A 25114-nucleotide genomic window follows, 5' to 3' on the forward strand; every position below is an offset into this window, starting at 1 on the left:
AGGTTCATCCTTGGTAACAAATGTATCATTCTGGTGAGTGATGTTGATAATGTGGGAGGAGGCTATTCATCTGTATATGGGAAATCTCAATACTTTCTTCTTAATTTTGGTGTGAATCTAAAACTACTGTAAAAAAATAAAGTTATTTAAAAAAGCCTTCCGTGAAATGAATACCAATATTATGATGAAAACAAGTTGATAGAACGTCTGCTTTTTAATCAGAACTCTAAGATCAGTGATATAACTTAGAAATCTTCATGGTAAAATTATTCAGAGATGAAAAAGACTTAAGTTCAGCCAAATTTTTTTGCGTTCTGCCATCTAAATAATTACAAACTAGTTATTTGTGTTATAAAGCAATGTTCTTTATGTTACTGGTAAATAAATGTTAACCATTTATCCTGTAATGCATTTATATTACATTTACATTAATATGTAACTCTGTAAATACAATTTTAAAATTTAAAATATTAAATATCTACTTTTGGGCCAGGTTGGCCAAGAAATTGAATTGAAATAAAAGTCTAATGAGTGTATGTCTTCTTTAGAAATCTAACCTGTCAGGAATGAATTTTCAAAGTGTGCAAAGTCTCATTTTGGATCATTTGAAATGAGCATTAAGGTAGTAATTTCAATGCCAAGAAACTTGGACTAAGTGAATAGTTGTTCTATTCCTTATTCCCTACACTAAATAATATTAGGAACCCTTGTCTTCTACCTACACTAGTTCCAGATATGTTTTTTGACATTTCATTCATACCTGTGACTCAAAGCTGTTAATGAAAATGATGTATTTGAAAATCTTTGTCAAGAACTTTGAAATCTTGATTAAAAATTTCACAGAAGCAGAGGCTCCTGGTAAATGTGTGATTTTGTAACAATTCAACATGTTATAGGACCTATTACTTTATCTTACCAGAGAGCTAAAGATTATATATCTGTCTTTTGGTTACATTTATGATTTACTAGACTAGAGCAACTAATGTGAAGAATCTGTTGACCAAACAGAAATTGAAAAAAAAATCAGGGCATTTCATGATTGTCATTAAGTATTTTGGATTATATTTTCTACCCACAGAACACTTTTGTGTATCTTTTAAAGGGAGGTGAATGAAAGACAAGGACTTTTTAGAAAGCTATTATAATTGTTCTGGTGTAAGGTAATGGGAGTTGGTGGGAGGCAAGGGCTTGAGCGAGTATAGAGCAGTAGAAGAAAAAGAAGGGATTAGAATGAGGCTATGATGTGACTTGGGCTTTCTTCAAGGAAAAGAGTCAAATCTGGTCCTATAATTTAGAGCCTAAGGGGCTAGGTAATTATTTACAAACACCAGGTCAAATATTGATTTAAACGAGGGGCAAAATAAAGGAAATTTTAGATATCTATAAACCTAGAAAGTTGACTATGCATGTCCTTTGATATTTTTCAAAAAGTTGCTAAAAATTTCTTAGCAAGGTAATAACAATGTAATACCAATGACATTTATATATGCGTTAATTTGTTTAATACTCATAACAACCCTATGAAGTACTATTGTTATGACTATCATACAGTCGAGGAAATTGAGGCACAAAGAGATTCTCTCCCAGACAATATCACATAGCTTTCCATGGCAGTGTGGGTCAGACACCATGTTCTTAGTTGTTACTCTAACCTGAAGTTACAGTACTATTAAGGGAAATTAGGAAATTCCAATAAAAAAGACACACTGTTTTTAAAGATTAAATTTTGACCTGGAGCTCCCTGGCAAATCAGCTGAGCATGGGGAAACTTAGTTAAGGAAAAATTGAGAACAGACCATAATTTGGGGAGACTTCTGAAGAAGAGTTTTGAAGAGAAGAACAGAGAGCTAGGAGTTGAATTATGATATGCAATAAAGAGGAAGAGATAGTAAAGGAATCAGAGAACTAGTAAACCATGTAAGATGTAGAACCCAGGAGTTGTCTTAAAAGAAAAGGAAGTAGGCTTTTAAGGAAAGAATAGTGTGCCAAGAAAATGAGGAATGAGAAAGTGGTTGGAAATTAGAGCTCTAGTGACCTTAAAGGGTAATTTCAGTAAGCTGTTATGAAGTCATTGACAAAAGCTAAAGAATAAGGTGGAAATGAAGGTGGTGACTGCTTCTTTTGAGAAATCTGACAATGAAAGAAGGTTGATAGATAGTACAATAACTGTAGGGAATAGTACCACTGAATTTCAAAACAAAAGTGAAAACTATTGAAAACCGGAAAGGAAGAAATCAGTGGTTAACAAGATACTGAAGATAAGTAAGAATCTACAAAAGTAGGGGTGAAAGGAGGAAGTGAGAAGCTGGCATACTTAGTAGCCCTGGGAGAAGCACTGATTTTGTAAGAAAGGGAGACTGGATTAATTTGGTGAGAATTTTTTAGATCATGAATAGATGTATGTCTACAGATATTTTAATATGGAGAGAATGTCAAACCAGGAGTCTCAGGACACCAGATCAAGTTAATCTATTAGTACATATTGAGACTGGCACCTTAAATAACAAGGCAGAAACAGTCCTTTGCGGAGAATGATAGGAAGTCAACCAGAGATTAGTAAAAACATCTGTAAGTGGGAGTCCAGCCTCGAATTTATACCCGAGCAGGTTGGGTCTCCCTCCAGTGAAAAGCCACACACTATGGTCCTTGGCAGAGAAACCAGAAATAGGGTTAACCTACTAGAAATTGGCCCTGAAGACCCTAAGGTAATACTGAAATAGAGCTGGATATAACAACTGAAAATTTAGTCACAAATGAGGCTGATGGCCTGGGAGGTTAAGTATTTACTTTTGTATTTAAAAGTTGTGAGCGGTTAAAGGTAGGCGCCACAGCCACAGCCACAGCGCAGCGGGTGGAAAGTAGGGAAGAGGCGACGTTCAATGGCATATTTTGGTCATGATCTCAATTATTTTCCGTTTGGCAGCTGGGAACGTCCATTTCAGAGCCATCGAACATAGTCCTAGGCTGTAATATAAGAAATCTAATTCAAAATCTGGGAATATTTATTTTCCTAGTCTAGCTACATTCCTCTTTTACTAACTGGCCAATGCTGCCGCCTTATGCAAAGCCGGCACCACGGACAGGATCTGCTTTAGAGAGGCAGGGACGACGCCAATCGGCCTCGGGCGGGCACTGTTGCGTCTAGATCGGCGGCAAGGGGAGGTCCCAAACAGTTCTCGAAATCTTTTCACCCTCGCCTGGTAAAGCGCCTCGTTAACAGGCAACAATAAATCGCTAAGAAAATGCTAGGTTTTGAGGCCCTGGTTAAACATAGGAGGTGGGAGCAGGGTTTTGAGCATTTTCCGCAAAGCGCGTCCCGGACGGGGGTGGGGGCAGGAACCGGGCAGGGCTGCTAGAAGCGACCTGGGGAGGAGCCTTGGTGAAGGGGTCCGAGGGCGGGTTTCCCTCCCGGGTCTGGTAAAAGCTCTAAAAATGGCGGGCGGCAACACAGCTTGCGGGGCGCGCAGGCGCCATCGTAGTCGTCCTTCTGCCCGCCTCAGGCAGCCCACGAACTGCCCACAGCGCCCTCACGGAACCGTATCCGCGGCTCGCAATTGGTTGAACTGGGCTAGCGCTCCGCGCGGGGGCGGAGCCGCCACGCAGAGGCTACGTTTCCCGCCCCTCTGGTGCGCGTGTGCGCAATCCCCACTGGAAAGCGTTTGCGCGCGTTCCCGCCGTAGCCCCCAGCTCGCGCCTCCGCTCCCTCCCCTTTCCGGGCAGGCCTGTCCCGTCAACGAGGCAGTAAGCGCCGCGGCCAGCAGAGGGCGGTCCGGACCCAAGTCTGCAGCGGCGCCATTGGCGTGTGGAAAATGCCACCAGATGGCGGGTTAGGATTGCAGCTCCGTTGAAGGCGCGGCCCCCGCTCCCGAACCCCCGGCGACCACCCCGTAACAACCCCCCCACATCGGGAATAACACACCGGAGACTTTTGGGGGGAAACTAGGTCGACGGCCAGCGGCGCCCGGATGGGCAGCTGAGGTGAGTGCGGGCGGCGGCGACGGCGGCGGCGGGGGGCGGGAAAGAGGGGGAATGCGGCGGCAGCGGCGCGGGGGCTGGAAGCGCCGATCCAAGATGGAGGCCGGGAGAGAGCGAGAGAGCGCGAGCGGGGAGCAGGCGGGCGGGCCTGGCGCGGGCTCTGCGCGGGGGAGGGAGGCCGCGCGGGCCTGTGTGGGGTGCAGCGGTCGTTGGCCGTCCAGGCGTGAGGGGATGGGGAGGCGGCTGTGAGCGCGGCGAGCACCCTGGAGCCCTCGTTGCTCCTCACCCATCTCGCGGGCCCCGAAAATTGCACCCCCGCCCTTTCGGGCACTACGGCGACAGGCGCGGAAGCCTTTGTGGCGCGCTCGGGCCCGCCGCCAAGCCTGCTCGCCCTCCGTCCCCCCGCCCGGACTCTCGGGACTCGTTTGCGCCCAGTGGGGCCGGGCCGAGGCGGACTGGTGCGAACGCCTTCCGCCGCCCTGCGTTTCTGCGGTGTTTTAGCGGCAGCGTTGTCACATGACAACGAACTCGCCTCAGCGGAGGGGCCTAGGGGTCGCTCAGCGTGGCGGCCGGCCCAGGCTGCTGCTTGGCGGGGTGGGGCTGGGGTTGGCGATGGGGAAAGGGGGCGTCGAAGCCTAGCTTCCCGCTATCTGCGCTCTCCGCCCCCGACGGAGGCCTTCCTGTGAAACGTGTCCAGGCCCGAGCCCTGCCCCGCTAGTTTGCCAGTCCCCCGGGAGATGAGACCAATAAAAGTTGTTTTCCCTCCTTTCCCGAGGTGGAGGCGGGGTGAAAAGCTGGGAAACCGGAGTACCTAGAGTTGGACCTGAACCTCGATTGGAGGGTCTAAACTGGTTGCTTCTTGTGTATTGTGGGGACTGAGAAATTTTCAGGTTTTAAGATTGTCACGTCACCCTTTCTACCCACATTTGAAATGTTATCGATTCTCTTCACATTGCAGAGAATCGTGCCCCAGGCGTGTAAGTCATGGATGCTTTTGGAAGCTTATGGACTCAAAACAATGCTGTTTGTATGTCATGCTGTTTGCATGTGATGATAGTGAATTATTTGCTTTTAACGTTGGTGCAAAGATGATAAATACGGTTTATTCTTTCTCGTGGTTGTGACTACAAAGGACTATATTTTGCACCTTAGCAAAGAAAAAGTCAGTGTTAAAGTATTTGAATTGGCGTAAAGTTAGGTGATTTGTAACGTGTAATTTGAATATAACTCCACCCGTTAGGTTTCTGTGAGTGTTATTAAGAAAATTGCAGATTCTGTTGGCGAAGCACTTAGGGAAATATACATAAGTGAAAATAAAAACGATGTGTTTATTGAATGATATATTGTACCACGTCCTGATGTTTATAACATGAAGAGTTAAGACTCAAAAAATTTGTCCAAAGGGTGTAATATTGAAAGGTCCGTAAGATTGCTTACAACACAAATAGTATGCTAAATTAATAAAGTTCTAGAAAACCTACAGGTGTTTTGCTAAATTTTTTTACTTTGCATTCTTGAAATGTACTTTGAATTTACTCAAGTGGTCTACCAATGGTCATTTTTACAACTATTGGATGAAAACTTCTCTATCCTCTTTACTTTTGATGTCCTGACAAAGCTAAGGAATGTTTAAATAGATGTGAAATTTCGAAAATTATATTACTAGGATTACTTTCTTTGAAAACAGTAATACAATTACCGTTGATTCAAATGGCTCTTAATGCTTCAAGGGGATTGTCGATGTTGGTATAGAGGCGGGCACTGAAGTTACTGACAAAATTCCCTAGGTTTGTGATCTTCGGGATGTCATTTTTGAGCCTTACTTTGCTTACCACTAAAATGAAGATAATAAACTATATGGTATTTGTTGACCAGATATGTGTGAAAAATCCCCTTTTAATTGCTAAAATTGAAAATTTTTATGTAGTTTCATAGAGTTTTAATCCTTGTCCCATGATTTTGGATTTGTGTATCTTTACAATTAGTGCTTTGAGGAGACATGCACTCTGGGGAAAAAGATGGTAGTCTCAACTTGTGCTTTTGTGCATTATTCTGAGAATAAATTTGTTTCAAACGATAAAAAAAAAGTTTTTCCCACTCTTTTATTTCTTTTGATGTATAGCAAGATACCACAAATTTAGCAACTTAAACAACACCTATTCTCAGTTTCTATGGTTCAGAAATCTGGATACTTTGTAGCCAGGTTTTCAGTTTAGGGTCTCCACCGAGATGAAATCAAGATGAGAGCTGTAGCTGCAGTTCTCATCTGAGGCCCAAGGTCTTCTTCCACGTTCACCACTTGTTGGCAGAATCAATTTCCTTGTGGCTGTATGACTGAAGTTTTCTTGCTAGCTGTTGGCCAGGGACCCTTCTCAGTTCCTTACCATGTGTCCACATTGGCAGTTCACAACATGGCTGTTTGCTTTCATCCAGGCTAGCTGGACCAGTCTTTGACTTCCTCTATCTCTGACCTCTAGACCCCGCTTTGAAATCTCTTTTAAAAGCTTATTTGGTCAGGTCAGACAGCCCAGGATAATCTCCCTTTTTGTTAAACTCAACTGATTAAGGATTAAATACATATGCAAAAATATGTTTGCTATTTAACAGTTACAAGAGTTACATATCTCATATCTACAGATCTCAGCCACACTCACGGGGAGGGGATAATACAGGGATGGGAGTCATTGGGGGTTCTTAGAATTTTGCCTGCCATGGGGAAAAGTATCATTACATTTGTCTTTTTAGAATTTGGACATACAAGGAGAGCATATAGGCAGAGCAATAATACCACTCGATAAGTTTGCTTATACTTATTTTGTTTTTCTTTACACTTTTTCCTTTCTCATATTTCTTGCTACCTCAATGTAAGTAAGTGCTTCTCTCCATAAAAGCATTTTATTGCATTTAGAGGAAATTAAAAATAACTAAAAATAAAATAAAGAAGTTTTAAGTAAAAAGCAATGGAAGAGATTACACAATTCTTGTTAGTCTTCGGTACCCATTGTTTTACCCATTTTAGAAATATGATTGAATCTCAGGTTTAGGAATTTCAAGTGCTTAAAATCACACTCCTATTAAGTGACAGATGCACACAATCATTATACCAGATACTCACTGTGGTGTGATTGGTCCAGCAGCTTGTGAGGAGGAAATTCTTAGAAAAGAATAGTTATGTGAACATGGCAGAGCAGGGATATTATTGGTGGAACAAAGACGATAGCAGAGTTTGGTTTTGGTATGTGGGATGGTTTAATAATCTGTTGGATAAGAAATGTCCAAACCTGTAGAGGATTTTTATGAGTTTATTTGAGTCAAACTGACAATAGTGGCAGGAAGCAAGATCTCAAATGCTCTGGAGAATGACAGTTGTGCGGTTTCTTTTATACATTTAGAATTAAGAAGAAAGTAATGAAGATAACATTTAGAATTAAGAAAGAAGTAAGGAAGATAACATGAAGGTGGGAGAAAGGAAGGCCAAAGTGGGGATTGGTTTACAGGATAACTAACAAGATTATGTGCTCTCTGGAGGAGGGTTTAGCTTCCCACAGGTCTGAAAAAGAGGCATTTCAAAGGTGTATTAACTTAGATACACAAAAATAATGGACAGGGCTTGAAGTTACAACTAGGGAAGTTAGAGGCTTGAAGTGTGGCTATCCACCAAGACCTGCCCAGTTAGGAATTTATGATCAGATCACCCTGTGAGGTTACTTTTGGTTAGATTATTTTGGAGCCCCCTTTTCATCCACAAGTCCAAGAAGCAAAATATTTTCAAGAGGAGGCAATTAGGACAGTTTTAGTTAAGGATATCAAGCTTTAAAGAATATAACTAGGAGTTAAAATTGTTAGGGAGATACAGCCTAATTTCTTAATACAGAAGTGGTAGAGTAGGGGCTTGGTAAATCTTTGTTATCTGAATATAAAAATATAAATCTTTAGAATTTAGATGGTTCTTGGCTACCGCGTTACTGTCTAGGGAACAGTAGGAAGGATATATCTAAAAATGCTCTTGCATAATAAGCTCCAGAATGAGATGATTCTTGAAGTAGGAGTTAGGGTTGAGTCTACAGAGAAGGAGGGACCAGTTTTTTGTCATTTTGGTAGTTAAGAGGTTAGGATCCCAGCTTCCTATCTTTTAATACTGAGAGAAGCCTTGTCTTATTCAGAAACGTGATTCTTTTTAAGTGAGCTCTAAGTAGGTCATAGACAAGTTGGTTTTATAGAATCTTTGTAATACACCTCCATTTAATACACCTCGTGATGCCTCCCTCTTCTTCTTGTCCTCTCTTTTTGCCAGTTTATGCTTGAAGGACATTTCAAGTTCTACCTTCTTTGTGAAATACATTGCTTTTGTGCTAAGGTCTGAAATTATAAACCAGTTGCCCAAATGTCTCTAAGGAGTTTTCTTGTAATTAGCTGTAGTAGTGGCTTTTAACTTCCTGGAAGTTCACAATTATAAAAACATTTACATTGTTACTGATTATAAACACAATGGAAATAAAAGTTTCATGAAATAACATTGAACTTTTAAGCAGTGCACGCTGATATTTTGTTTTGTTTTTTAATGAAGAATGCTGGTAGCAACTCACCTAAGTGATATGACTCAGCAACCTACAGTCGGGTAAAGTGCTGAATTTTCTCGGTAATGAGGAGAGTACAGAGTAAAACCATAAGAAGAAACCGTTTCACTTTCATCAGATTTGCAGACATTCAAAATTCTGATAATTAAGTGTTGGTGAGAATGTGGAGAGTGCAAATCAACAGTCATTTTGAAAAATAATTTGTTTTATCTGGTAAGTTGAAGTATAGGAACCTTAAGCCCAGTGGTTATACTTCTGCCTACATTCTTGACGAGAGAAATTTTTATACTTGTATACCAGGATGATGTGACAAAAACATTCCCAATAGCTTTGTTTGCAGTAGCCAATTTTGGAAACAAAGTGTCTTTTAGTAGTAGAATGGATAAATAAATGTTGATTTTTGAAAGTTAAAATAATGTTGATTCCTAGGGTAACCTCACTTAGGTTACAGTGTGTTATTCTTTTTTATATTTAATAATTTGTCGGGGATTTGGGGATATTTCTGAGGGATACCACATTATAGCTCTCTTTGGCTGTACTGTCACTTTTCAGTATTAGGAATATGATGCTTCATAAAATAAGTTGAGAGATGTTCCTGCTGTTTGTGTAATATTGATATTAATTCTTTCTTGACTGTTTGCTAGAATTCACCAATGATACCATCTGCATTTGGAATTTTCTTTGTGGGAAGGTTTGTGGTAACAAACGCAAATTTAGTTGTTGTTGTTGTGTGTTTTTTTTTGTTTTTTTGTTTGTTTTTTTTTAGGGCTAGTCACATTTTGTTTCATCTTAAGTCAGTTTTGGTAGGTTATGGTAAAAAAACTTTAATCTTGTTTGTTGATGTAAGTTGTTTATGAGATTCTCTTGTTAGCCTCCTAATGTCTGTAAGATCTGTAGTGATATCTCATTTTTAATTTCTGTTTTTGTTAATGTGTTCTTTTTTTCTTGACCAGTCTAATTATGATTTATTAATTTTGATATCTTTTCAAATAATAACATTGTCATTTTTCTCCATTCTTTTTTCTTTTCTCGTTTATTTCTGTTCTTTACAATTTCTCATATGTATTTTGCTCCTTTTCTGGCTTCTTAAAACCAGAAACCTAGTTTCTGGAACCTAGGTCATAGAGTTCAGACAGTTATTTTCTAAAAGAAGCATTCAAGCTGTATAGATTTTCCTCTAAGCATTGCTGTATTCCATGAATTTTGATATGTTGTGTTTTCATTATTCAGTTTGAAATAGTTTCTAATTTGCTTTGTGATTTCTTCATTGGCAATGGATTGCTTAAAAGTGTTTAATTTTCAAATATTTGCGATTATTTTATATATCTTATTAATGTCTAACTTTCATTTTGAGGTCGGAGAATATTCTTTATATGATTTTAATCTTCTTAAGTTTATTGAACCTCGTTTTATGGTTTAGCATATGGCGTATCTTAGCAAATGTACCTTTCACATTTGAAAAGAATGTGTATTCTGCAGTTGGGTGTAGTATTCCATAAATATCAATTAGATTAAGGTGTTTTGGTAACATTTTTCAAGTAATTTGCCTTTTTTTTGGGGGGGGGTGGTTTAGTTCTATCAGTTGCTGAGAGATGTTAAAATATATAACTATGACTGGAATTATCTGTTTGTCCCTTAATTTTGTTAAATTTTGCCTCATATAATTTGAAGTTCTTTTATTAGGCATATAAAATTTATGATTGTTATGCCTTCCTGGTGAATTGACCTTGTTATCATTATGAAATAGCCTCCTTTGATCTTTGTCTTGAAGTCTGCTTTATCTGGTTTCAACATAGCCACTCCAATTTTCTTTAGCTTAATGTTTCCATGTTATATCTTTTTCCATCTATTTACTTAAAACTCTTTCTTTATATTTAATGTGTAAAGAAAGGTTTGAAAGGCAGTGTATATTCGAGCTTTGCATTTTTATCCTTCCCGACAATATGGAATTGGAATCTCTCAGTTATAATAAACATTGGTTATGTGCTAATGTCTGTCAAAGACTGTAAAGGATACAAGCTTATACCCCACTTGCAGGCTAACAAGTTAACCTGCCACAGTTTAATGGATGCTAGTAGGAGCCATGAAACTCTTTGGTCAGAGATGAAGAACAATGCATTATTAACAATAGCAGTAGCCATGTGATCAGCATTTGTGTGAGATCTCTTGAGTCCCAGTTTGCACAGGTAGTTTGAAGATGTGTGATACCTGCATATGCAGTGGGTTTAGTTAGTTGTAGGAGTGGAATCCAGGCTTAGGAAATGTGAATTTTGATAATTGGTTTTAAGCGTGCCTTCCTTTTTCTCTGAGGAGATGCCTGATTATTTCAGGTTATCATTTTCCCTCTCATTTAGAGCATTGAGAGATAGGCTTCCTTTTTTCTCTGATAGATAGTACCAAGTAGCAAATGCATATAAATGCTTATGACAGTGCATAATATGAAACTAAAGAATATCTTAAGCTGTATTCTACTTTATTGTTAGAGCCTAAATTAACTTTGGGGAAGAAAATGCCTTTACTGTGTACCTTGGACTGCTAGGGATAATTAAAAAGTCCATACTTCCACAGATGAATTAAGCGGTCACATGATAATGGTTGAGAAAGCCATTGTCTGTTGTGTAAGAGGGTTCCTGGCACTTGCATAACACTGTGTCAAATTCTAACTCAACTTTTTCTAAGTATGTAAACGGGTAAATTCTTTAACCGCAGTTTTGTCATCCGTTAATGGGAACAATAAAAGCATGCCTTGTTATGGATTCTGGTAGAGATTGAAAAGGTAGCTTTTAACTATTAGACCATGAACATTGTATGTAAATACACAGGGCACTGATCTTAAATGTAAAAGGTGAATAAAATTATAATGTAAATAAGTGATGGTGTTACTTTCCAGAAGCAAAGAATTTTAATTAATTGGTTATTCTCAGCACATAGAGCTAGCAGATTAAAACTTTATTAATGAGAATGGTCAGGGGATGAGATGCTTTGGTTAATTAATTGAGAGATGAGGGTTATAGCCAGAGTTTTCTGCTTATTTTTAAACATATTTTGTAAATCAGGCTCTTTTTCTTTCTTTTGAAATTACTGCATCCTGGAAAGACAGTGTAATGTTTTCTTGGTAGTTGAGAAACCTTGATGGTTTTATCAGGGTTATTATTTGATTGTTAGCTTTGCACAGAGAATTTCACAGAGACTAGGAATGAGTCTTTACCAAGAGAGAAACATATCTTGAAAATTAGCTCTTCGAGTAAGTTACTAGACAAAATAAGGTGATAAATGACTGATTTTTCCCCCCTCATAGAAATGGGGTACATTGAACAAAACCCTGGTTAACTCGAGTTATGGATTTTTTAACTTTATAAATGTAAAGGCAGCATGGTGTTGGAGAGGGAAGACCAGTGTAGGGCCAGAGACCCAAATTTTAATTACAGCTCTAGCACTATCTACCTGTGTGTCTTTGAATCATTAATCCTTTCCGGGCCTCAGTTTCTTCATTGTAAAATTAGTCTTGGACCTTGTTTCCAAGATTCCTTTAAATTTTTTAGTCCATTTGAAGTAATTAGGAAATCGACTCCGAGTCAGGTAATGCAGAGTGTTTGATTTGAGAGTCTTTATGTTTGAAAAACTTAAGTGTGTTATCAGCAAGCTCCTTTTGCCCCTCATCTCCCAACTGGTTATTAGAATAATTCATGCTTTCCCCTAGCCGATAACCGTGGAGACCAATTACATTAATATTTAGATAGTATTTATAGTTTTTAGTGCCAGCTTTGAGTGTGTGTTTATTTGGTGAGAAAGATTAACAAGTGCTTCCATTTAATTTTATTCATTATGAATTATTCAGACATTTATTGAACATCTACAATGAGCCATACACTGTGGGTAAAAGACATTAAAGCACAATTTTGTCTTTCTAATGTACAGTGGAGGTGATTTGTGATTCAGAACTCAAGTGATACCTTCTCCAAAAATTCTTTCCTGATTGCCCCTTTCTCCCTTCCTCAGTCCAGGGTTGGTCTAAGTGCCCTTCCTTTGTGTTGTAGTGGCATGCTATGCCAGGGCTTCCATGATCATGGAATTGGTGTTCTGCATACAGGTGCCTGGCCAAGGGAGTTGGTGGGGGCTGAAATCCAGATTTTGTCTGCTTGACAAAGTGTCCATTTGCTTTTTCTTATTTTTCTGATTCACCTACCCAAAGTAGGCCTTTCTTCCTAATTCTTAAAAAGAGTCTGTATGGTAGCGGATGTCTACTCTGTGTGTTAGTGTTCCAATAAGAAAATTCTGTAGCATATTTTTTTGTATTCAAGTATTATAGTAGGTAATAAATACTTCGAGGTAGTATGTTGAAGTGAGGAAATGCTTCCTGAAAGTGAATTCTTATGTAAGTTAAAGAAAAGCAAACACTAGGCACTAGTGGGATGATGGAGATGGGAATGGCATCAGATGAATGCAAAGTTCAGGGTTGTGATATAGTGTTGCCGATTGGTTTTCAAACTGTGGTCCCTGCACCAGAAGTGTCAGCATTATGCGAGAATTTGTTAGAAATGCAAGTTTTAAGACCTCATCCCAGTCTGACTGAATCAGAAATTCTGGAGGTAGAGACCAGAAATTTATGTTTGAGAGATACTACTATAGCTTACTTTCTGAGGAAGCATTAGTTCAGTGTGTGTTCAGAGCATGTGGTACCTGTGGAAGAGAGATTAAATGTAGAGTTGTAAGCAGTGACCAGAGAGTCTATTGGGCCAAACTAAAAGAGTTTGAACTTCGTCCTTAGGTAAGTGGGTGCACATTAGAATCATTTGGGAGCTTTAAAAATATACCAATAATTGAGATCTACTCCAGACCAGCTGACACCAAATCTGAGTTTTTGATGCACACTGAGGGTTGTGAACTATATAATTGACTGACCTTGGTTAATGATTATAATATATACACTTGAGAATGTGTCAAGTACTGTGTCAAGTAGCATGATAATAATTAACACAACAATCTTATGTAGGTATTCCCATTTAACAGATGAAGTAGAAAGGTGAAGTACCTTTTTCCAGTATTACCTAGCTAGGAAGTGATGGGTTTGAGTGCCGGTTTTTGTGACTCTAAAGTCTAGTCTCTTAAGATATGTGTGTGTGTGTGTGTGTGTGTGTGTGTGTGTGTGTGTGTGTGTATACATATATATGCATATGTATATATACATATATATGCATATGTATATATACATATATATGCATATGTATGTATATATATAGATATGCATATATATGTGTGTGTATATATATATATTTTAACCCAGGGATCATGAACTTAGATGGGAAAATAGTTACATCTTTATTTCACTAACTTCTAAGTGAAACTTAGCGTTTTCTTTGATTTTTGAAGGTAGGCAACAAATCACAGTTGTTGACTTTGTTATCAATAGAAATCAGAAATATTTTCATATTGTTACAGATGTTGCAAATATCTCAATGTTTTTATCCTAATCCTTGATTTAAAATTAGGCTGTTAGACCCACCTCTAGATCTTTAAATCACTGTATTAAAGACATATGTGTATCACTAATCGTATCTATACAAATATAATTAATAATTCCTTTTCTAAGCATGGTACCATTTGTTGAGGGAGAGAGTTTAATAGGGTAGAGTAGACAGGGAATTAAAAAATCCACTTGTTTATCTCTCAGACTAGAGATCCATATAAAAGAGACAATCTTTCTTTCATTCCATGGTCCTCTTTTATTCAACTTGTTAATAGGACTGAAACTCATGTTTTTTGTTACATGTCAATATTATTAGATTGTAAAGTACTTTGTGCTTAGAGTGCTTTTTTCTAAGCACTTCCAAAAAAGTTAGAGAAGATGATGATATGCATTATGTTACCAGGCATTCTAACTATCCTGTAGTCTGATAAAATGCTGTTTAGTAGAACTTTGTGCAGTGATGAAAATGTTTTGTATTTGTGTTGTCCGGCGTGGTAGCTATTAACCACAATGGTACAAAGAAACAAGATAATAGTTAACAATAGTACAACAGCATATAAGTACTTCTTATATGTCAGGTACTGTTCTTAGCATTTTATGTATATTTAGGTAATCCTTACAACGTCACTGTGAAGTGGGTACTATTGTTAAGTCTCAGTTTACAGATGAGGAAGCAGGCAGAGAAGTTAAGAGATTTTCTAAAGGTCACATGGCTACTAATTAGAATGGGATTCAGACCCTGGCAGTCTGGCTTCCTTTATGTTCCCTTTATAATGTATGCCTTTATCACTTTCCTCAGAGCCTCAAATGTATATAACAGAATGCTGTCAGAAACAGTATACTAAAAGGAATTTAAGAAAAATCATTTTGCTTTAATTTTTAACAAAGTTGTGTAGACTTTTAGTTTATAGTTCTTTGCCTTTTGTTAGCATTTGAGTTAGCGTGGACTTTACTATTTTATTTCCTGTTAAGTAAACTTGTATTAGATGTAGTACGTATTTTTACTAACCAACACTGATGTTTATTAAACAGCAACTTAGATCCCTCCTCCCCAAAGTTAATTTAAATCTGGGTTCAGAAATTGAATATTAATGCAGTTATACATGTTTTATTGCACTTAGCTTTGAGCTATGCACTATTGTGCTTTTTGCAAGTTGAAAGATTGTGGCATCCCAGCATCAAGTAAGTCTATTGGCATCACTTTTCTAACAGCACTTGCTCAGTTCATGTCTCCTGTGTTACATTTTGGTAATTCTCGCAATATTTTAAACCTTTTCACTATTGTAATGTTTGTTGTTATGATCTATGATCAGTGAACTTTGAAGTTACTATTATTGTTTTGGGCACCATGAATTGCACCCATATAAGATGGCAAATTCAGTCTATAAGTGTTATGTGTGTTCTGATGGCTTCACCACCAGCTATTACCCTTTCTCCTCTCCTTGGGCCTCTCTATTCCCTGAGACACAATAGTATTGAAATTAGGCCAGTTAATAACCCAACTGTGGCCTCTTAAGTGTTCAAGTGAAAGTCAGTGTCATGTGTCTCTCACTTTAAATCAAAACTAGAAATGATTAAGCTTAATGAGAAGGGCATGTCAAAAGCTGAGAAAGGCTGAAAGCTAGGTCTCTTGTACTAGTTAGCCAAGTTGTGCATGCAAAGGAAAAGTTCTTGAAGGAAATTAAAAGTGCTACTTCACTGAACATATAACTGATAAAGCGAAACAGCCTTACTCCTCACAAGGAGAAAGTTTTAGTGCTCTGGATAGATCAGACCAGCCACAGCATTCTCTTAATCCAGAGCAAGGCCTTAACTCTTTTTAGTTCTGTGAAGGCTGAGAGATATGAGGAAGCTGCAGAAGAAAAATTTGAACTCGCAGAGGTTAGTTCATGAGGTTAAGGAAAGAAGCCGTTTCTCTCTATAACATAAAAGTCTGATACAGAAACTGCAGCAAGGTATCCAGAAGATCTAGTGAAGATAATTAATGAAGGTGGCTGACTAAACAACAGATTTTCAGTGTAGACGTAACAGCCTTACATTGGAAGATGCCATCTAGAACTTTTATAGCTAGAGAGAGACCAATGCCTGGCTTCAAAGCTTCAAAGGACAGGCTGATTCTCTTGTTAGAACCTAGTATAGCTGGTGACTTTTAAGTTGAAGCCAATGCTCATTCATTCTGAAAATCCTAAGGGCCTTAAGAATTATGTTATATGTACTTTGTGTTCTATATATGAAGTAACAAAGCCTGGATGACAGCACATCTGCTTACACCATGATTTACTGGATATTTTAAGCCCACTTTTGAGATCTACTGCCCAGAAAAAAAGGATTCCTTTCAAAATATTACTGATCATTGACAATGGACCTGGTCACCCCAGAGTTCTGATGGAGATGTATAACAAGATTAATGTTGTTTTCATGCACTTAACATGCACTTAGCTGGTGTATCAAGGAGTAATTTTAACTTTCAAGTCTTATTATTTAAGAAATACATTTTTTAAGGCTATAGCTGCTATAAGAGTGATTACTCTTGATGAATCTGGGCAAAGTAAATTGAAAATCTTCTGGAAAGGAGTCACCATTCTAGATGCCATTAAGAACATTTTTGATTCATGGTAAGAGGTCAAAATACCAACCTTAACAGGAGCTTGGAGGGAGTCGATTCCAACCTTCATGGATGACTTTGAGGATTCAAGACTTCAGTGGGGGAAATAACTGCAAATGTGGTGGAAATAGCAAGAGAACTAGAATTAGAAGCGGAGCCTGAAGATGAATTGCTGCAATCTCATGATAAAACTTTAACAGATGAGGAGTTACTTCTTATGGATGAGTGAAAAAATAGTGGTTTTATGAGATGGAGATGCTATGAAGATTGTTAAAATGAAAACAAAGCTTTTAGAGTGTTACCTAGAGTAGTTGATAAAGCAGTAGCAGGGTTAAAGAGAATTGACTCCGATTTTGAAATTTCTAATGTGGGTAAAATGTTACCAAACATCATTGCATTCTGTAGAGAAATTGTTTGTGAAAGGAAGAGTCAATCAATGTGGCAAACTTCATTGTTGTCTTATATTTGAGAAATTGCTATAGCCACCCTAACCTTAGCAACCACCGCCCTGATTAGTCAGTAGCCATCAACATCGAAGCAAGACCCTCCACCAGCAAAAAGATTATGACTCACTAAAGGCTCAGATGATGTTTAGCAGTTTTTAAATTAAGACATGTACATAGTGCCAAGATTTATACATAATCATATTGCACACTTAATAGGCTACAGTATGCCATAAACAACCTTTATGTGTACTGGGAAACTGAAAATTTCATGTGGCTCACTTTATTGTGGTGATGTGGAACTGAACCTGCAGTATCTATAAGGTATGCCTATGTGGTTATTTTGTTTACTAAAACTAATTGAAATGTAATTCTGTGGTCATTTTTGATGAATTGACTTTATTTAGTGGATATTTGGCTTTCCTTAGTCAATATATATGAATGACTAATCTATGTTACACCTGGTATGTTATGTTCCTGGAGGCCCAAAAGGGAAAGGTATCTCTTAGGTACAGAGTTCCATTTACCATATTTAGGACAAGCTAGTGGTAGAATAAGATGAAGAGGGGCAAGAAGAACTCATTTTCCAGTTACTGTTATGGGTATTGCACTTGGTGCTTTACATACTTAGTCATCATTCATCGAATACAGGCAGTTTATCAGGCCTTTCCAGTTCTTTAGATTCATTACATGTGTCATTTAATTTGTACCTAACCCTTCAGAGAACATGATGGCAGCAAAGATATTTTACTGGTGAGTGCTTTGTTAGGCTCTGCCTGTCCTCTCCACTCTCCTCTATTTCAAGGGAAAATGATCATAAATGTAGTTGAGGAATCGGATGGGGGTGGTGCTGAGGTTATCATTGATGTCAACTGGTCTAGTACTTCAGGTCCTCCAGTTATAAATTTGTTTATTTCATTTTGGCTAGATCCTGGAGATAAGGCAGACAAGTTATTTGTCCCCATGTGAGAGAACAGTAATCAGGTAAACAATCATGTACTGTGGTAAATGCTATAAGGAGGATAAATGTGGGGTACTATGATGGCTAATAAGGGATACACACTTTAAATAGGGAAACTGAAGAAAGGGATCTTTGAAGATGTGAGGTTTAAGCTGAGATAGGCTTAGAAACTGGACAGGAATGGTCTAGGCACAGGAAGAACAAAGGCAGAATTTCTATATCAGAAATGGTTGTGGTATTGTAGGAACTGAGAGATGGTCATAGTAACTGGAGGGAGCATAATCCAGGGAGAATGTTGTGGCATCACATGAGGTTAGCGATGTAGGCCAGAGTCTGAATTGTATAGGTTATGTTAGGTTAGTAAGGACTCTAAGGAATGCAGATTTTATAAGTAAAATAAGAAATCATTGGAAAGGGTTATGCAGTAGAACATTTTAAAAACATTGCTCTAGCTCAGTGGTTCTCAGCTGAAGGTGATTGTTCCCCACCGGGGGACATTTGGTAATATCCGCAGACATTTATGGTTGTCACACTGAGAGAGATATATGTTACTGGCATTAGTGGATAGAGGCCAGGGATGCTGCTAAACATTCTACGATGCTCAGGTCAGCCCCCTATAACAAAGAATTATTAGCCCAAAATGTCATTAGTGCCAAGGTTGATAACTTCTGCTCTGGCTGCTGTGAATATTGGATTGTGGTAGGGGTGGAATGAGAGAGGGGAGGGTTAGGTTTTTGCAGTGTCCAGGTGACAGGTGATAGTGCTTTGGGTTATGTTGTAATAGAGGCAAAAATGAGAAGTGTTGTGATTCTGTTTGTGATTTGGAGTTAGACAGTGAGGAAAAGGGATGAGTTAGGGATGATCTCCAGGTTTCTAACTTTAATTGAGTGAATGAACTTGTGGGCCTACCCAAACCACTTCCAGATTTTCCATACAAACAGGCTGTCTTGGCTCATGCTGAGGACTTTCCTGAAATTTCTCAAAACCCAAACAAGTAGCATCTAGCCTTGGTGTGCCCCATACTAATTGTTCAGCAGCCCCAAGCCCAGCACTAGAGGCAGCCGGCCTTGGTTCTCAGATTGGCCTTGTGAGACACTTGCAAGTCCAGCATAGGTGGTGGTCATCTTCAGATTACTTGGTGGCTCATGCCAGGTAGTCCTGGGCAGGGCATAGGCTGTTGCTGAACTTGACTTGTGGCAGGACCCCTCCCAGGAGGCCCTCGGGGCCTGACCTAGCCAGAATACCATCCAGGGCACATTAGAAGAGAACATACAAAAGCGCGGATTGGGCAGTCACCAGAGCCCTGCTAAAGCGATTCCTACTCTGTATGGTCAACCCCTCCACAACAGCTCCTTCATCGGAGTTGTTGGCCAGTCCTCAACCAGTCAACCCATGTGTCAGTCTCACCCACTGATGTGCAAACAGCAACCAAGTCTTAACTACAACAGGAGGGCACATACAACCCATACAAGGGACACACTTGGAACACTCGACTCGTGTGATCAGGGAGACTGTGCCACTGGACCCCACAGGGCACCTACGACATAAGGCCACTCTACTAAGACTTGAAGAGATAGTAGCCCTGGCCAATACATAGAAGTAAACACAGGGAGGCACCCAAAATGGGGAGACGAACATGTCTCACATAAAAGAACAGAACAAAGCTCCAGAAAAAGAAAAAGAATTGAACAAAATGGAGACAAGTAAGCTACCAAATGCAGAAGTCAAAACAGTGGTTATAAGGATGCTCAGTGAACTTAGGGGAAGAGTAGATAACTCAGTAAGAACTTTAACGAGACAGAAAACATAAAAGTGGAGATAGAAAACAAAAAAGAACCAGTCAGAAATGAAGAATACAATAATTGAAACAAAGAAAAATACATTAGAGGGAATCAACACTAAATTAGATGAAGCAGAGGATCAAATCAGCGATTTAGAAGATAAGGTAGCAGAAAACACCCAATCAGAACAACAAGAAAAAAGCAATCCAAAATATGAGATTAGTTTAAGGAGCCTTGGGACAACATCAAGAATGCCAGCATTCATTCTCATCATAGACCAGAAGCAGAAGAGAGAGAACAAGGAATTGAAAACCTATTTGAAGAAAAATTGATGGAAAACTTCCCTGACCTGGTGAAGGAAATAGACATACAAACCCAGGAAATGCAGAGTCCCAAATGAGATGAACCCAAAGAGGCTCCCACCAAGACCCATCATAATTAAAATGCCCAAGGTTAAAGACAGAGAGATGATCCTAAAAGCATCAAGAGAAACACATCTAGTTACCTACAAAAGGGCTGTCATTATACTGTCAGCTGATTTTTCAAAAGAAACTTTTCAGGTCAGAAGGATTTGGCACAAAACAGTCAAAGTAATGAAAAGCAAGGACCTACAACCAAGATTACCCAGGCAAAAGTTATCATTTAGAGTCAAAGGACAGATAAAGAGCTTCCCAGACAAGAAAAGGCTACAGGAATTCATCAATACCAACCTAGTATTACAAAAAATGTTACAGGGACTTCTTTAAGAAGGGAAAAATATATATGAATAATAAAATGGCAGTAACCACATATCTATCAATAGCTACTTAAATGTAGATGGATTAGATGTCCCAATTAAAAGATAGGGTGGCTGAATAGATAAGAAAACAAGACCCTTGCATATGCTTTCTACAAGAGAATCACTTCATATTGGAAGACAGACTGAAAATAAGTGGATAGCAAAAGATATTTAATGAAAATGGAAACAAGGTAAAAGCTGGGGTAGCAATACTTATCCCAACCAAAACAATTTGAAACAAAGGCTATAACAAGGAACTAAGAAAGACCCAGTAGTCACACTTCTGTGCATTTATCTGAGAAAACCCAAAATACTTCCTCGAAGGGGCATGTGCATCCATATGTTCATTGTGGCTTTATTTACAGTAGCCAAGATATAGAGGCAACCTGGGTGTCCATCAATGGATGAATTGATAAAGAAGACATGTACAATGGAATATTACTCAACCATTAAAATAATAATGAATTTTTTCCATCTGCAAAAGCACGGATGGATGGACCTAGAGAGTATTGTGTTGAGTGCAGTTGTAAGAAAGTTGTAAAATGCCATGTGACTTCGCTTGTGTAGACTCTAAAGCAACAGTCCCCAACCTTTTTGGTATCAGAGACTGATGCTCCTATGAGAATCCAATGCCTGATGATCTGAGGAGGCCGTTATGCTAGCATTGGGGAGTGGCAGCAAATAAAGTTGAAGCTTCATTTGCTGGCTCACCGCTCACCTCCTGCTGTGTGGCCCAGTTCCTAGTAGGCCTCATAGGCCATGGACCTATACTGGTCTGCAGCTTGAATTCTAAAAAACAAAATAAAAAGAAACTCATAGATACAGAGAACATTTCGATGGGAAGGGGTGGGAGGGGTGAAAAAGGGGAAGGGATTAAGATGTACAAATTAGTATTTACAAAATAGTCATGGGGATGTAAAGTATAGTTGAGTAAATGGTGGTGCATTCTAAGATGGGAAAGACTGAAGGGAAGATTAAGAATCAAGGGTTCTGATTTTTAAAATCTTAATTCATGGAACTTTAGTTACCATTAATAGAAGACAACACCATTTTATGTACATTAGAAAGAAACATATACCATAAGCCTGTGCAGCCTATAATGGGTTGCACCAGCCACTCATTGCTTTAACATCTTTTATCTATTCCCAGAGATTTGGCAATTTCTTTTGTCTTTATTTGCATTGCTTGGCATGTGATAGACTGTCCTTTTGCATTGTCAGTAACAAAACAATACAGCTTCATCTACTTGTAATTCTCATATCTCATAAGTCACTTTATTGTTGCTTTTTAAGAAAACATGGAATCGGGATCATTATGAGCAATAACAAATATTTGATTTGCTAATCTCAATAGTTGTACCTTTGTGTATGGTAATATTTTTCAGTGCCAAATTATAGAGTATTTCAAGAGACATTTTAAAGGTAAACTCAACATGCATGAAGCTAATAATGCATATTACTCAATTGATACAAAGTGAACAACTGTGACTGAGTTATTGAATGAACAATGACAGCTATATTTAATTACCGTCTGTCCAGCACAATTATAAAATGCTGTGGATTGTGAGATGCATCTTTATCTCAAAAATGTTAAAATAAGGGGAGAAATGTTAAAATAAGTACGTGTTAGAATAGGTGAACTACCGTAGATGGTGAGAAGCTTCCTATACCAGCCCATTTAACATATGTTATGGGTAGAAGTGTATGAATAGCACTGCTGATTGGTGTTAATATGAATGGTTTCTGTGTTACAGAAGCTCACCTTTTGAAGGAAATCACTAATGGGTGAAAATTTATATTTGCTTTGAGATGTTCAGATGGTAGAATTTGTTGAAGGAATGGCTAAAGAGGGCAACAAGTAAATAGTTTTTAGGCAATATGTGTAAGACAGGTGGTGAAATTAAAGCCAAGAAACTGGTATGTGTGTTTTGATAGTATAGGTCAGTACTAGCAGCATGTTTAGTAAAGTTATAGGCAAGTATATCTTAATTTTGCCAATTTTTCACATCGTACTATAAAAGTTGTTTAATTTACACAGTTTTGGAAAACAATTTGCTAATAGTTTTGTTGCATTTATTAAAAAGTAAGAAACCATTATTTATTTATTTTTAAACATCACAAATAGGTTTGTCACTGTGAAAAGTCTGACTGTTAAACAAAACAGATTCTTCGAGTAGGGGCTCATATCCATCAGCTCATTCAACTTTAGCACCTGTCTTGTCCCCAGTGGCTTTTCCAGAACTGCTACCTTCATCATGAGGCTTCATGAGTTTTCCCATCTCAAACTTGGGCTTCTTCAGCATTTTGACTTTTCTAACAAAGACATCATGGAGAGGATAAATTGATTGGCAAGGCTTTTCTATGTCTTTTCCAAGGCTATCTGGAATCAGTTTATTGACCACTTCTTTCAAGTCTTTTGTCTGCGCCTCTCGGGTCACAATTTCTGTCATCTTCTTCTGGATTTGGTGGACCTGTTGATGCTGAGCATAAGAGGTCTTCCAAATCTGATTGTTGCGTTTTTTAGTAAAACCAACACAGAATAATAGATGAAGCAAATAACCATTGGTGATCTTGACATCAACATGAGCTTCAATCATGGTCTGCCATTTTTTGGCCATGGAGCACATTTTGTCACGGGTAAGATCCATGCCACGAAAATTAGGTAGTTTTTGCCTTGAACATCCTTAGTAATTAGCTTGAATTTTCTAAATGTAGCTTCATTATTCTGCAGATTACCTAGGCCCACTTCAAAAACACAACATTTGAGACATTCAGATGCGATTTTGGTTCCTTGAGTTCTTGTGACTAGTGTTTTCTCAATATTTCTTATGCTTTCATATCATACCAATCTTTCTTAGCAAAGGGGGCAACCACTTTCTTCTTGGCTCCTTTTTTTGCCTCCTTTCATAAGGTGCTTGTTCTTGCTGACTGCCATGCTGCCGCTCAAAGAACCAAAAGGGCAGAAACCATATGTTGCTTTTGTGTGTTCTATAGCAGCAGAGGACAGTGCTGAGCAAGATAATAGATACTCAACAAATAGTACTTAAATTCAAGTAAATCGAATAAGGTTTGTGCTATATAGACTGTGCTTGATTATTATACTTTAATCCCATTTATTAGAGATTATTTCATTATAGATTCAGATATGCTGACATCATTCTTTCCTGAGATTAATTCCTTTATTGCCCTATTTTTTCCTAAACTTTTTCAGCTACCTTTTTTCTTCATACTTTATTAATTTATTCATTCATTACATGTTACTGATCAGCTTCATTTTAAAGTCGAGCTAGACAACTGGGAAATAGGAAATAATTCTTTTATTCTATGGTCTCACTTTAAACACACACACATCATTAAAATTCTTATCTTTTAAAGGGTGGTAGGTTGATGTGTGGAGTGACTGATTTTCTTAAGATTTTTCGTAGTGATTCACTAAGGAATTTGGAAGCTTCCTCACTTGATTCAAAATATTATTGGAAAAAATATTGGATTTACATAAAAGTAGTGAGGAACATAGATTTGCAATTATAATACTTTGAACATTTGACCTTTTTCATTTGGAAGCTTGCTAGTTCCCTTATAAAAGGAATGTGAAGTTTTAGAAAGGGACATTTTATTTCCTAAAATAATAAGAAATGGCACTTTGCCATTAAAGGGCTGTCCATGAATTTTTACATATGTTCTTAAAGTTTTTGATTTTTTTTTGAACATAGACACTGACAGTTTCTTTTCAATATTATAGAGCCCTTTAGTCTTTTGATTCATTTTTTGTCTCTCTCCTTCCTTAATTTTCTTATCTAGACTGGGATCTTATTTAACTTTTGAAATATGTTGAGCTGCTTTGCACTTTTATGTCTTAAATGTATCTGTTTAACCAGTATCCAAACACAGATCAGTTAATCTCTGATTTTTATCTACCTGGCACTGAGCTTCTTAGCACATCTGGAGAAATCAGAACTTTGCTGACTGGAGTCACTAAATATCACTGCTCTCCAATCGTAATTGGACCCTCAGCATTACCCAGTAATCCATCTTTGTTCATAGGTAGTTCTTTCTCATTTCTCATAGCAGTTATTTAAAAATTTTCCCTGTAGCCTCCTTACTTCATTCATCACTTCCCCTCTTTCTCAGTAGCTGACCATATCTATTCATTGAGAAACTTGGATTTAATTATTATTTCTGGAAGATATTGAAATGATTGAAATGAAACTAGATAGAGATTACCCTGACATTTTGCTATGCTAAGATAGAAATTTTAGAGCAAAACTTTAAAGAAGTCTTTGTGATTATTTTGGTTGAATCTACTGTGGGCTAATTTTAGCATAAAATCACCTGATTTTCAGTTTAGTTACATTCTTGGAATATTTTTCTGGTTTAAAATATGATTTAAGGAAGTTCTGTGTTGTGTAAAAGGTTCCAAATAAATATCTTAAGTTAACTTTTTTTTTTATCGCAGTTAACATATTGATACATGAAGTACTCGTAAACTTGATGGATTTTTTATCCATGTAACCTTCTTCCAGATCGA

The 25114-nt window shown here is 38.1% G+C and overlaps 2 protein-coding genes across 3 annotated transcripts in view; one reads left to right on the forward strand and one right to left on the reverse strand.

Moving 5' to 3' along the window:
- Positions 1–3732: 3732 nt before the first annotated feature.
- STAG1 (stromal antigen 1) overlaps positions 3733–25114 on the forward strand; it is a 344141-nt gene continuing 322759 nt past the window's right edge. The window contains exon 1 of one of the 2 annotated variants that reach the window (XM_036218531.1): positions 3733–3978. The gene's annotated coding sequence lies outside the window, so the exon portion shown is untranslated. The remainder of the gene's footprint in view (positions 3979–25114) is intronic. The other variant, XM_036218530.1, reaches the window with a different exon arrangement.
- Positions 3828–23521, reverse strand: LOC107513969 (40S ribosomal protein S3a-like). Its single transcript, XM_036219672.1, is given in 6 exon segments — positions 3828–4462; positions 21299–21376; positions 22736–23251; positions 23254–23418; positions 23421–23481; positions 23483–23521. Coding segments are annotated over 6 exon segments (1494 nt in total).

The sequence above is a fragment of the Rousettus aegyptiacus genome, unplaced genomic scaffold (genome assembly GCF_014176215.1).
Source record: "Rousettus aegyptiacus isolate mRouAeg1 unplaced genomic scaffold, mRouAeg1.p scaffold_m13_p_4, whole genome shotgun sequence".
NCBI lineage: Eukaryota > Metazoa > Chordata > Mammalia > Chiroptera > Pteropodidae > Rousettus > Rousettus aegyptiacus.